Source organism: Girardinichthys multiradiatus, chromosome 22 (assembly GCF_021462225.1).
Source record: "Girardinichthys multiradiatus isolate DD_20200921_A chromosome 22, DD_fGirMul_XY1, whole genome shotgun sequence".
Taxonomy (NCBI): domain Eukaryota; kingdom Metazoa; phylum Chordata; class Actinopteri; order Cyprinodontiformes; family Goodeidae; genus Girardinichthys; species Girardinichthys multiradiatus.
Window position 1 is genome coordinate 33558901 of NC_061814.1, and position 13367 is coordinate 33572267.

Here is a 13367-nt window from a genome sequence, read left to right on the forward strand (position 1 = left end):
CCATTTAGTTTGGTATGAAAATGTAAAGCCTGTTTTACATCGAGTCATCAAGGTCCTCCTTGACAGCTGTTTGCATTGTCAGGTTTGTCAGACGTTTCTGAAACTGAACATGACCTACTATGTTTACTGTGACAGCCACGTTTTTCCTACTTTTAAGCATAATAAAAGTGTGGCAGTGTTCTTTGAGGCAGCTAAACAGCAGTATGCAGCATCATGTGGGGGAGGGGCAAAACTGTTACTCTATGCTCCATTCACCTGGAGAAAGCTCTTGTCAAAGGAATTTAACTATAGAAATTGTATGACATAAAATTTTAGTGCCGTATGTCTACTAGTAATATACAGCGTGGAGACAGTGTGGGAAAGTGTTGATTTTAATACTTTCTGTTAACAAAAATGCATCTAAAAGAGGCAGGGGAAAAAGTCCCAAAGGCATGCTGGCAGGCCTCCCAGCAGTGACTGAGGCATCAGTGTCCTCACACTGTAATTTATGGCGGCTGCGGTTCTGTCCTCGCCTGAGCAGATGCAGAGAGCAGCATCAGAGACCAGTATTATCCTTGGGCTGTAACGCTTCGGATCTGAAACTCAACCGGTGAGAGCTGGACAGGGAGCGTGAGATAAAAAGCAGTTAAAGCGCTCATTACAGGCATCCATTTCCTTTTTCCTCCTTGTACTTTTCTTCCTTTCTAGCGCACATAGTTGCCTTAATTACATATAATCTGCTGTATCAGAAATCTTCTGCCATTTGTGTTGGAAATTTTTGAGGCATTTTCATGTTCCCAATTTATGGTGGAGAACTTACCGACACCCAAAAGTATAATGTAGGACGCTGCACTCCAGTCGTTCCCTGAAGCATTTGAAGAAACATCATTTTAGAGGTTTTTTTTAAAAAAAGAAAAAAGGTTCCTATTGTGCTGATGTTTGTGTTTTAGGTTCTGATGGGAAGCCGATAGAGAAAGCCTTTCATTCGGGCATGATCAACCCAAGCCCACAATGGCAGAAGCTGACTCACAACGGCCCCGTCGCCCAGTTCGAGTACCAAATCCGGGTCAGCTGCGATGAGCACTACTATGGCTTTGGCTGCAACAAGTTCTGTCGTCCCAGAGACGAGTTCTTTGGGCATTACACATGCGACAATAATGGAAACAAGACCTGCCTGGAAGGCTGGTCTGGACCTGACTGCAACACAGGTAAGCCTTAAGGACGTCACTGCAGGGGAAATGGTGACGGGCAGCAGCTTCAGACAGTTGGTTTTATGCTGTTTACAGTCTGTTTCATTCACCACTGCCTTCTTTTAGGTCTCTCACGGTCTGTAGACATTTCATGTTGATCTCTTTTTACTCTTACCCACAGAAAATAATTTTTTTTTTTAATGTTTCATGCTAAAAAAAATCATTCTGCACAGTAGTCAGTTTCTGATCAGACATTTTACTGTGCTTTACTCCTGGGTGTTGGCAGCTGTGTTTATTGATGCCGGCAAAAATGTCAGACAACGTAGTAATTACATTTACTGCTATAATTATGATGCACCAAAATCAAGCTAAATTTAAATGAAGTTGTGTTTTAAGTAAAATTGATTGTCTTCTTATTTTAGCTATTTGTCGACAAGGCTGCAGCACTGAACATGGATCGTGTAAGGAGCCTGGTGAATGCAAGTAAGTGCATAGCGTTACTATGTTTAATTTATGCTCCTGCCACCGATTAAAATACAAGCTTTTAGTTTTTTTGCCAATTTTTACACTATTCCTGCTGTGTATTGTTGATATCTGTTGGGGTTGTGGAAAGTTCTGCCTTTGCAAAGAGTTTTTCCCAGATTCCTTGGATTTTTGCACATTTTGTCACTTTGTTTACATCCAAAAACGTTATTGCATTTTACTGGGATTGTATGTTGTTGATCAGTAAAAGTAGTAGTATATAAAGTTCTTTACAAATGCACTTTATAGGCCTTTTTTTTTTATTTTATTCAGCCCCTTTTACTCTCATACCCCTATATGAAATCAAATCAAACCAACTGCAGTCCAATCTTGTCTTTTGCAGCACTGTATATACAGTTTTTTGGTTTTTTTTAGGGGGCTGTTTTGTCAGTCAGTCATTTTCTTCCGCTTATTCCATAGTGGGTCGCGGGGAAGCTGGTGCCTATCTCCAGCAGTCTATGGGCGAGAGGCAGGGTACACCCTGGACAGGTCGCCAGTCCATCACAGGGCAACACACCAACAACCATGCACACACTCATTCATACACCTAAGGGCAATTTAGAGGGACCAATTAACCTAACAGGCATGTCTTTGGACTATGGGAGGAAGCCGGAGTACCCGGTGAGAACCCACGCATGCACGGGGAGAACATGCAAACTCCATGCAGTAAGACCCCCGGCCGGGAAGCGAGCCCAGGACCTTCTTGCTGCAAGTCAACAGTGCTACCAACTTCTCCACCGTGCAGCCCCGGGCTGTTTTGTGTTTTTGTTTATTTTTTGGGGGGTTCCAAGATGGTCTTTAAGGGCTTTGCCTCTTGTATACAGTATTGGATCGGAACTGCCATACTGACCCAAGACGATGCTCAACAGTCACAACTCTGTACTAAACAATTTGATCAATCCACTTGTGTTGCCAAAGTTATCAGTCAAATCACATTCAGCATTTGGACAAGCCTTTAAGTGTGTTTTTTGTGTACCTAATGGCTTTTATTGGCATTTATGCACACAGCAAGACGAAAAGTTAAAGCACGGGAGGACAATAGAGATTGGGCACGGTTGTATCTCCTCCCAGAGGAGGACCAGCTCTTTGCATAGTTCAGGATTTGTTTGCTTGCTTAGCTGTCTGATTTGGCCATAACTCAAGCACCAAGGGATGATCGTGTTTGCCTTTTTTTGTTGTATTCTTTTTCAAACCTCAGCTTTGTCGTTGTTCCCAAGCTGTTGACTTAATCAGATTTCTTGTGAGAGCCTGCGCAGCCATTGGCAGAACAAGAACTTGACTGGCTTTAGTCTTCTGACAGGTGTGGCTATATTTAAAGCTCAGGGTTTAAACTCTCCAAGCAAGCTCCTCTGCTATTGTAGTAAGTGAGCCGTGGTGGGGCGGTTGCAGTGTGTTTAATAACAGCGGTACATAGCAACTCTGGCTTCAGGCGTGGGCAGCCTCCTTGTTTCCTGTTTAATGACTGCAATACTACAGAGGATAATATTCCTGAGGGTGTTTTTCCTCTTCCATTTAGTCTCAGTCCACTTAAAAAAACTATGAAGAAAATTTCTGATGCAGATTCAGCAGCGCAGCACAATGCAACATCACATTTAGGCATGGGGCTGATATGAGATTCTTATGGTACGATAACCTTGAGTAAAAACACAGTGGTTTCAAGTTATCACTGTGTTTGGACAAAGATGAAAAACTAAAATGTTTAACATGATTCAAGGGCTTTTATTTAATGCAGAAGAGCAACAATTATTGACAACGCTGTTAAATTATTCAGTAAGGCTAGCTGCGCTAACCGTTAATATAAGATGCTGAAGACAGTTTAAAATGTAAATTCTGTTTCACAATAATTCCACTCTCTCACGCCAGCCATGGGAGGCTAGAAAATATATTGTGCGTTCTTTATATATCTTATATTATAGCTCCTAAAGAGACAGAGCTAAAATCGGCATTGGCAGGTTCATTTGCCTTGGTACTGGTAACACATTTACATGCAGTTTTGCGGTTTTAATAACTAAATAATTTGAGATCCTGCTTGGATTCCTGTCCCATCTTCTGATCGAGAAGATTCATTCCTGTTTTTAAAAGCACAGAGCGGACTGATGTTTACTTAGGCATAATGTTAATTTTTACTTTCCACATGTTTTTTTTTTTTTTTTTAGCTAATCAGTGCACCGCTCTTCCAGGGGACACGGTTTCTTGTCGCTATAGGCTTCACAGCAGCAACAGTATCGCAGCTCCACCAGCTTCAAAGTGCAGAAAAATCAACCACGCTGTCGCAATTAAGTAGCCCAGAGCAAAAGGGGCAGCGTTATCAATGTAATTATGGACTCTAACATTTGAGTGGTCAGCAAACATGTTATCCTCCTGCTCTCAGCCTGCAGGCGCAGGGCTGCTCACTGACTCATGGGAACCAAGACAAGCAGCAGCGAAACAGTTGAGAGAAAGGCTGAACGCTCCTCTGTGTGTTAGAGTGACGCCAGTGCCAAGCCACAGGCACAGTGTCGTTAAAGGGAACGTCTGGTCGCATGCTAATGTTAGCCACCCCAAAGGTCCCACTGGAGCTGTAATTTAGTGTTTCTCTTTGTTTTCTGTTTAGTTAAAATGCTAAAGCACTCCTGTATCCTTGTGCCCAAGCATTGTAAAAATGTTGTTGCATAAACACTCAACTGCTTAAAATTCATTTGTGGTGTTTGTTCTTGTGTGAATACTGCCTCTTTGTTTTGTCAGTGCAGCTCCAAGGCTGCAAATGCTGCTGCGAACTTCATTAAGATCAGATTATTGAGAAGGAATCTGGAATAAGTGGAGGATTAGGATATTTTCAGATGCCACAGGGATTATCCGGCCTAGTTGTAAATTACGTTCTGCATGTGCGGGAATTTTTATTGTTGACCTCTTGTGTTATTTCTGATTGTGTTGCAGGTGTCTGTATGGATGGCAGGGCCTATACTGCGATAAATGCATCCCCCACCCAGGCTGTGTGCATGGCACTTGCGGAGAGCCGTGGCAGTGCTTGTGCGAACTCAACTGGGGCGGCCACCTTTGTGATAAAGGTTATTTTTCTTTTTCACACTTGCACTGGACCTAAAAAACCTAAGTATCACTGGGAAAATGCCTTGTTTTTATAATGTAAAAACTGAGACCATGAAAAGTCATATTGTCTTTAATGTGACTCATATCCTTTTCTAATTCAACCAAAAAATAAAACAAATCTCTCGGTAGGAACATTTTAAATATGAATAGATGCAATAATCTGGTTGCACAAGTTTGCGCACCTTAAATATTTTGTTGAAGCAAGTTTTCATTTAACTACAGCACTCACTGTTCACTCTAACTTCAAATTCCCAAATAAATCGGATGTAGGCCCCTGAGGAGGCCTCTTGTTTACAGCCCTCCTCAGGGGAACATAAAGATTTTTTTAGTCTTAAGATGACATTAAGCAATTCCAGAACTTTAATTTTCTTCTGATTAAACCTTTTTTTATGTCAATTTGGTTTTCTTCTCATCAACCCAGAGCATAATGCTGCCACCACTGTGTTTCGGTGTTGGCATGGTGTTTTGGTTAACACAGTGCTGTTTTTATGCCTAACATACATTTTTGAATTGTGTTAGGGTTTGGTTTCAGGATTACACAGACTACAGACCTTGAGTTAGACTCAAGATCTGTAGTCTGTGTAACCCTACAACTTAGACCAGACATATGGAGAATACAGGAGATTTAAGTCTCAGATGGAAGAGCATCAATAGTTACCGCAGCTGCTTCAGAGTTACTGTCTGCCTCTTGACAACCTCCATGACCAGCTTCTGACTTTCTTTTTTGTTGTAACGTCCTCGTTGACCCGTATTTTATCCTGTTAATGAAGGCCATCTTCACAGTGCAATGGTGTAGGTATATTTACCTAGAAATGCTATGGAAATGTTTTGCGCCCAAATCCTTCTAGGACAGGTGAACTTTATTTCAGGTCAATCAAACTGAATGTTCAAACTATCTCTAAAACTAAACTAATGGTGTACACATTTGTGCAGCCAGGTTATTGCAGGTTTTATACTTAATATTTTTCCTGCTTTATTATGGTCATGTCACGAAAACCTAGCTGTTGACTAGTGGTTTGCACACTACTGAGATCAACTATAGAGTGATGCATGTTTTAAAATCTTATTTGCTTTATGCCTAGATCTGAACTACTGCGGCACTCACCAGCCGTGCTTGAATGGAGGGACATGCATCAACACAGGACCTGATAAGTACCAGTGTACCTGCGCTGAGGGCTACTCTGGAGCAAACTGTGAGAGAGGTAAGGCTTTGGGATGGATTTTCTGGGGAGGCTAAGCAGCTCGTGGATGCTCAGCAAGAGTAACCGTACTTGAACTAAATGGATCTCGAGGGGTTTCAGAGTCATGTTTAGGGCTACAAAGAGTTGGGAGGTTTGGACTCACTGAGACTGCAGACTAAAGGTCAGAGGTGCCCCGAGTTTGTAATCAGAGGAGGTGGTAACTTGCAATAATCTGTTTCCACTTGAGTGTAATTGCCCCCCTCCTCCTCCCAAGTCAAGTTAGTTTCCAGTGATTTGATCTTCAGAGGCTGGTCATCCTTTTGCTTTTCGAGACATTCAGATGAATGTGGCGCTTAGGTTCAGCTGTTGGGAACGCTTACCATGGAGATGGTTATTTTCCTCATTAAATCTGAGCCTCTTGAGGTGCTGACAGCTTAACTGCAGAGATGTCAGGAAATGGTGCCCTTTGCAACGTGAGGTCTATTGACCGGGGTTATTGTAACACAAAGACCCCAGGTTGCAGCTCTGCACCTTTTCCTCCCCCACCTCCTAGCATACCAAGAGCTGTTCACTCTTCACTGCCCTGCTTATTTCCGCAGTAAATCATTAATTTCTGATTCACTTGGGACCCGCTCATCCCTAAACCTGCGGCTGCTTCTGTCATCATGTACCGCCTCTCAGTGAGAACGGCGGGAAGTCCGAGGGAAGTCACGCTGCACTGCTCAGGTCAACATAGCATGAAGGATGGTTTCCTGGTGGAGGACTCTGTTGAGGCGGGTAATGAGAGTGAGATAGGGGTACGTTTTTAGCGGCGGGCTTTTGGAGCTGGGGAGGATGAGGAAAGGAGACGATCTGTAGACGTGTTGTGATGACAAAGTGGAACTAGGGAAAGAAGGGAATTTTGGCTGACCAAGTAAATGGGACACTTGTTCATTCACAGTGTCTTGCAAAGGTATTAGGATTTTATGTGATAGATAAACACAAATGAGTGCACAATTGTGAAGTAGAAGGATATAGATCTTTTTTCTGTGTGTGGCATGCATCTGTATTCAACTCCTTTATACTGAAATCCTAAAATAAAGCCCACTTTAACCAGCTGGCTTCAGAATATACCTAAATAACAGTCCACCCGAGCGTGATTCAATCCTAGTATACAATGCAGGGTGGAATATTAACATTGCACATTACCCACTACCCCACTGTGAAACATGGTGGGAATGGTTATTTTTACTTGTAAAATAAAATTTTCTTACTTTTTGCTTTACTTTATGTTGATCTATCACATAAAATCCCAATAAAACGTAGTTGAGAACGTTTTTTTTTTTTTCAAGACCCCATATTTCCTTTTTGACATTGCATAAAATTATAAATTGCCTGTTTGCGTTTCTGTCTTATTTAGCCGAACATGCCTGTCTCTCCAACCCGTGCTCTAATGGAGGCAGCTGCTCAGAAACCACTCAAGGCTATGAGTGTCAGTGTGCGCCAGGCTGGACCGGCCCGTCCTGCACCATCAGTAAGACAAACCGCATCTTGCAGCTTCAAAGCAATAAACACAGTCAAAGAAAATATTCAGGTTAATCAGATTCCAATACCCTGTTGTGCAGATGTAGACGACTGCTCCCCCAACCCCTGCTTTCACGGGGGCACTTGTCAGGACCTGGTTAACAGCTACAAGTGTCACTGTCCTCCACAGTGGATGGGGAAGACGTGTCTAATAGGTGACATAGCAAGTCTCTTCCCTCAGCTTCATGAATGCCAGCTTGCCGCGTGTGAATACCACTGACTTCTTTTTTTTCCTCTTGCATCTAGACGCCAACGAATGCGACAGCAAACCCTGCATCAATGCCAACTCCTGCCGCAACCTGATTGGCGGATACTTTTGCGAGTGCCTTCCTGGTTGGACAGGGCAGAACTGTGACACCAGTGAGTTGAAAGTTGCAGCTGTGGAGCAGGACACATGTCCAACTCCTGTCTTCTCTTGAGAAATGATTTCCATTCAGTCAGGCCATGCTGAATTACAGCTGCAATATGAAGGCGTGAAGCAAAGCAGTTGTGCTTGTGCAGTGTAAATTTGCCTGCAGTGCGATTAATAGACTTTTGTGTGTGTGTGTCCATGATGATTAGGACAGGCTCAAAACAATCGGAGCTTGAGTTTCACTTGGCAGCCGACTGGATTGCTCAATACTCTTGCAGTGCTTTTTTTTTTCGTTTTGCATTCCCATTTTCTAACTCATGCACTTAATTCTCACAACAATGTTTTAAAGGCCCCAGGCATGGGATCCTAAAGCAGAGACTTCTTTTCTAAGGCAAACTGTTTAGAAGAACTGTTCAAAATTAATCCTCTCATTTGTTTTTCCCATGCAGATATAAACGACTGCAAGGACCAGTGCCAGAATGGGGGAACTTGCAAGGTAGGTGATTGGTCAGAAAAGGGGACATTTACAGCAGTGGATTTAAAACGTTTACACACCTTAAAATTGGATGCAGCTCTGCTTGCGTCATTTCAAAACCTAATTCTTCTGCTCGGGAAGCCATTTTTTTGTTGTTGATGTGAACGTATTTCAATCTGTTCGTAATTCCCTCCACTAAAGCCCCAGTTCCAGCTGAAGGAAACACTGCCCCACAGCATGATGCAGCCACCGCCACCACCAATCATACCTTCAAAAGTTTTTAAAGTATCACATTTTTCCCACATGCTTTTGGCACACTTTAAATAAAGTTTAATTAAATTTAGTCATGTATGGACGTTGAAGAAAAACGATTTCTTTTTGCCACTCTACCACCTAACTCCTTCATGTGAAGGATACAGGGGTTAGTTGTCACCAGTACTACTCAACCAGTACTTTAAAACAATTCCTGCAGCTTCTTAAACGTTGCTGTAGGCCTCTTGGCAGCCTCCAGAAACAGTTTTTTCTTGGTCCTTTCATCGATAATGGATCAAAGTCCAGTTCTTGGTAATGTCACAGCTGTATCATATTTTTCCAACTTCATGTCGGCTGTCTTCACTGTGATCTGTATCTAATGCTTCGGAAACAATTTTCTGCCTTTCTCCTGACATGGAGAATCGTCTGGTGCTTTGGAAGCTCTCGGCGGATCATGGCTTTTCCTGTAAGACCGACTAAGAAAATGTCTGGAAAAGTCTTCCGAAGCTTTATGTCATGTTGATCCTTGGTAATCTGTCCCGGCTGAGATTTGGCATATGGATTGCTAAATGATGACTATTTAACATGATTTTGAAAATGGTAAATTCTGAACAAAGCCTCAACCCCAGTTAAGGTGGGAATTGTTTGTCCACAGTAGGTGTAGCAGTTTTCCTGAAACCAATTGCTGAATTTGTTTTGAGGTGTCTGTAAAATAAGAGAATCAGAGTGGCTTCAGAGTGGTTTGAAAATGTGTACACACATTTTTCTCCAGCTCACCAAATGAAGTTCCACTGAGTTGAGTCCGTACCAGGAAAATGTGTTGAAATCATTGCAGTTTGAGTTGTAACATCACCGCCCACCCCCGTCGTGCTCTCTTCAGCTTGTTCCCTGGTTTCTGACAGTTATTGTTTGGGCTCCACCCTGCTGGAGCAGTTACTGAAATATGCATCAGCGGTTGATTTGAGTTTGTGCGTCTTTCAGGATCTAGTGAATGGGTACCGCTGTACATGTGCCCCTGGCTTTGCCGGCGAGCACTGCGAGAGAGACGTCGACGAATGCGCCAGCTCGCCATGCCTCAACGGCGGCCGCTGTCATGACGAGGTGAACGGCTTCCAGTGCCTGTGTCTGACCGGCTTTTCTGGAAATCTGTGCCAGGTGAGACTTGGCTTCTGGATTGTTAAACACCCATGAATCCTTCCGGGTTCCCACACAGTCTGAAAAGTATGAAACTTGATGTAGGCACTATCTAGGTCTGGGTAAATTTGGAAAAACAAGGGCAGAGCATAGAAACCCTTATGTTTTTCCAGACTTCATTCCCTGCCTTTTAGCAAGATGATAAATGTCTGCATTTTTTAAAATGTGTTGCTCCAACCAACCAGTGTGATTTTTCTGATGGTTTTCACATAAAGGATGCTCCTGGAAGCATTTTCCTTTCCTTTCCTTTCCTTTCGTCCTCCCTCACTCTCTTTTTGCTGGCTCTGAATATCAATCCTGAACTCATGATTGGACTGAGAACTTTTAAAATTTGAATTTAGAATTTCAGCTTGAGCGAATGTGTAGGAACCCCGATCTTAACCCTTTCTGGGATGAGATTGCTGTATTTTCGAGTTTGTAGACACACCCTGTTAAGCTCCTGTTGCACCACAATCCTCCTTTAAAATGGATTACTTTCTAGATGTTCCTCCTGGCTGCAGTTTGATACATTCCTCAACACTGAAGCGTCGACTCAAGGGCATGGCTCTTGTGCGCCCCGTAACTTGTATGCATGTGTGTTGTTTCCCGGCACAGCCAAGCAGAAGATGCTTGTAGGGATTTGCTTTGTTTTCTGTTGCAGAAAATATATCAGTTATCAGGTTCTCTGCTCACTTTTCCTTACATTGTATCTCCCCTTAGCTGGATATAGATTACTGTTCACCCAACCCGTGCCAGAACGGAGCGCCCTGCTTCAACCGGGCCACAGACTACTACTGTGCGTGCCCAGAGGACTACGAGGGTAAAAACTGCTCCCACCTCAAAGACCACTGTCGCACCACCACTTGTAAAGGTAAATCTCCTGCTTGCAACAACCACAAGCTTTTTCCAGAAAGCTGCTGATCTGTGTACTGTGCAGTAGTGAAACACTCCACCCACGTTTTTGCCCATGAGAGCAATACTGACTTAGTTTTCATACAATGAGGTTTTTTGGCAAAGTCGAGCAGATTTGATGCTCTCTCCTAAGCAAAGCCTTTTCCAATGAAAAAGCCCGATAGCGCCGTGTGTGTTCTCTGTAATGACTTGGTGGGCTACCTCTTCTTTTCCCCTTCAATGAGTGCGCACAGTTTTCAGTGCCTGCTCATGTAATTGAGTGAGTGGACCAACCACAGAGGCAGATGCCAGACAGTGAGATTCTCTGCGCTCTTGGCACAAATAAAGCGATTACAGGGAAGGAAATTCACCTCATGCGCCTAACCTGATCCGACAGGGGGAAAGGAAGGCATTTTTAGTGCAGTGAAAAAACAATCACTCCAAATTGCTTATGAAAGCATGACCGCTTATCACTGTTTGTCCCATCGACACCCCACCGTGACCTTCTCCTCCACAGAGCCTTTCAAAAGATTCAACTTTTCCCATTTTGTCACATTACAACTAAATTCAATGTACTTTGTGATACTCCAACATAACAATCTATGCATTCATCCCCTTTAACTCTGATACATCTAAATAGACACAATATAAGTACAACACAACTTCAGACCTACTGAGGACAGGTTGGGGGAACTAGAGATTTAATCAGCAAAGAAACCCATGGCGGCACTGGAGGAACCACAGAGATCCACAGCTTGGGTGGGTTATCCTTAAAACTTTTACAGTCCACAAATCTGGCCTTTTTTATAGGAGAGTTGCAAAGAAAGCTACAAGAAGTTCAGGCTGAGCTTTTTAGGCTGGTTGGAGCATCATTCTGAGGGGATGCTTTTCTTCAGGATGCTGGTATAGGTGGTAGGAAGGTGAATGGAGATTATTAGAGGACAATCCTGGAAGAAAACTTAGAAGCTGCAAATGACTCGAGGCAGAGGTTCCCCTCCCAGCAGGACAACAGTCCCAAGCATGCTGCCAGAGCTGCAAGTTTGGACTCAGGAGGCATGCCACACTTTTCATATTTATATTAGTAAACAGTTTTGAAAGCATACTTGAAAACCACGGTTTGTGGTTTTAATGGATCAATGGTATGAATACTCTTGCAAGACACTTTATACTGGACTTTTCCCCTCCATTCTAACTCTGAATAGGAGCCATGAGCTAATTGTTAATCCATCCTTACTGTTTGTATTCAGAATTCTTACCATTAATGTCTGCGGCATCTTTCTGCAGTGATCGACAGCTGTACAGTGGCCGTGGCATCTAACAGCACGCCAGGAGGAGAGCGCTACATTTCGTCAAATGTGTGTGGACCTCACGGTCGCTGTCGGAGCCAAGCAGCGGGTCAGTTCAGCTGCGAGTGCCAGGAGGGCTTCAGAGGCACCTACTGCCATGAGAGTAAGGCCAAATTAGCCTTAATACCAGAATTACATTTGTTCTGCACAGTGATGGTTGATGTCACTGAGTTTCCCTTTTAATTTTAGACATAAACGACTGCGAGAGCAACCCGTGTCGTAACGGAGGCACGTGCATAGACAAAGTCAGTGTCTACCAGTGCATCTGCGCCGACGGTTGGGAGGGCGACCACTGCGAGATCAGTGAGTAGCACCGCCACCGCATCTTTACTGTAATTGCTCGTGCTGCGTCTCAACAAAAAAATGTTTATTCGATCACCCGTTTGATCACACACACCCATCTAATGTTTCCAGACATAGATGACTGCAGCACCAACCCCTGTCATAATGGAGGGACATGTAGGGACCTGGTGTCTGATTTCTTCTGCGAATGCAAAAATGGCTGGAAGGGAAAAACCTGCCACTCACGTAGGAGCCTCTATTGTTTTTTTTCTTTTTTGGTTTTCCACACCCTTGTAGTCTGTCCATGCAGGCTCATGGTATGTGCTCATGGCTGTACTGAATTGTCTTCTACCTTTGAAACCCTAAGATTTTTTACACGTTCCCTGCAGGTGAAAGCCAGTGTGATGAAGCTACGTGCAACAATGGGGGCACCTGCCATGATGAGGGCGACGCATTCCAATGCATATGCTCCTCAGGTTGGGAGGGCACGACGTGCAACATAGGTGAGCAGCACAGTCACTGCAGTCTGATGTTATTTACAGTGACCTTTTCACATTTTGCTAAGTTACAGCTTCCAATTGTATTGGGATTTGTATTTAACCCTCTTTACTCTGATTCCTCCAATAAAATCAGAGGTTTGTTGTAGAACATTAGTTAACAAACAGCACGATGAAGATCAAGGAACACAGCCGACAGGTCAGGTCGTAGTTAACTTGTAGAGACGTTTAAAGCAAGGTTAGGTTATAAAATCCCAATCTTTGAACATTTCTAAGGACTGTTCAATACATTGAAAAATGTAAATAGTGTGGGACAACTGCAACATAGGATGGCCAGATCTCTGGAAAACTTGTGCCGTTACGATACTGAATGACTGAATATTGCTCTTTGTGAGATTCAGCATCTAAGCCACTGAAAATATATAATATGTAAAATAAATAAATATTTTGGCATCAACGGTAGTAAGTGTCTATCAGGCAAGTGATATTATTTGCATGCGGAATTTGCACTTCTAGTGTATTATCCCACCAAACATTGCTTCCAATCCTTTGCAATGTTGCACACATTGATGTTGCT

General features: G+C 43.2%; 1 protein-coding gene across 2 annotated transcripts in view; it reads left to right on the top strand.

Moving 5' to 3' along the window:
* The window catches only part of jag1b (jagged canonical Notch ligand 1b), a 38529-nt gene that overhangs the window by 15353 nt on the left and 9809 nt on the right, over positions 1 to 13367 (top strand). For both annotated transcript variants that reach the window (XM_047350812.1, XM_047350813.1), the window contains exons 4-17: positions 930 to 1187; positions 1592 to 1652; positions 4608 to 4738; positions 5861 to 5980; positions 7359 to 7472; positions 7564 to 7677; positions 7769 to 7882; positions 8324 to 8370; positions 9583 to 9756; positions 10495 to 10645; positions 11950 to 12114; positions 12201 to 12314; positions 12426 to 12539; positions 12683 to 12796. In XM_047350812.1, the coding sequence (XP_047206768.1) occupies positions 930 to 1187; positions 1592 to 1652; positions 4608 to 4738; positions 5861 to 5980; positions 7359 to 7472; positions 7564 to 7677; positions 7769 to 7882; positions 8324 to 8370; positions 9583 to 9756; positions 10495 to 10645; positions 11950 to 12114; positions 12201 to 12314; positions 12426 to 12539; positions 12683 to 12796 (1791 nt within the window). The remainder of the gene's footprint in view (positions 1 to 929; positions 1188 to 1591; positions 1653 to 4607; positions 4739 to 5860; positions 5981 to 7358; positions 7473 to 7563; positions 7678 to 7768; positions 7883 to 8323; positions 8371 to 9582; positions 9757 to 10494; positions 10646 to 11949; positions 12115 to 12200; positions 12315 to 12425; positions 12540 to 12682; positions 12797 to 13367) is intronic.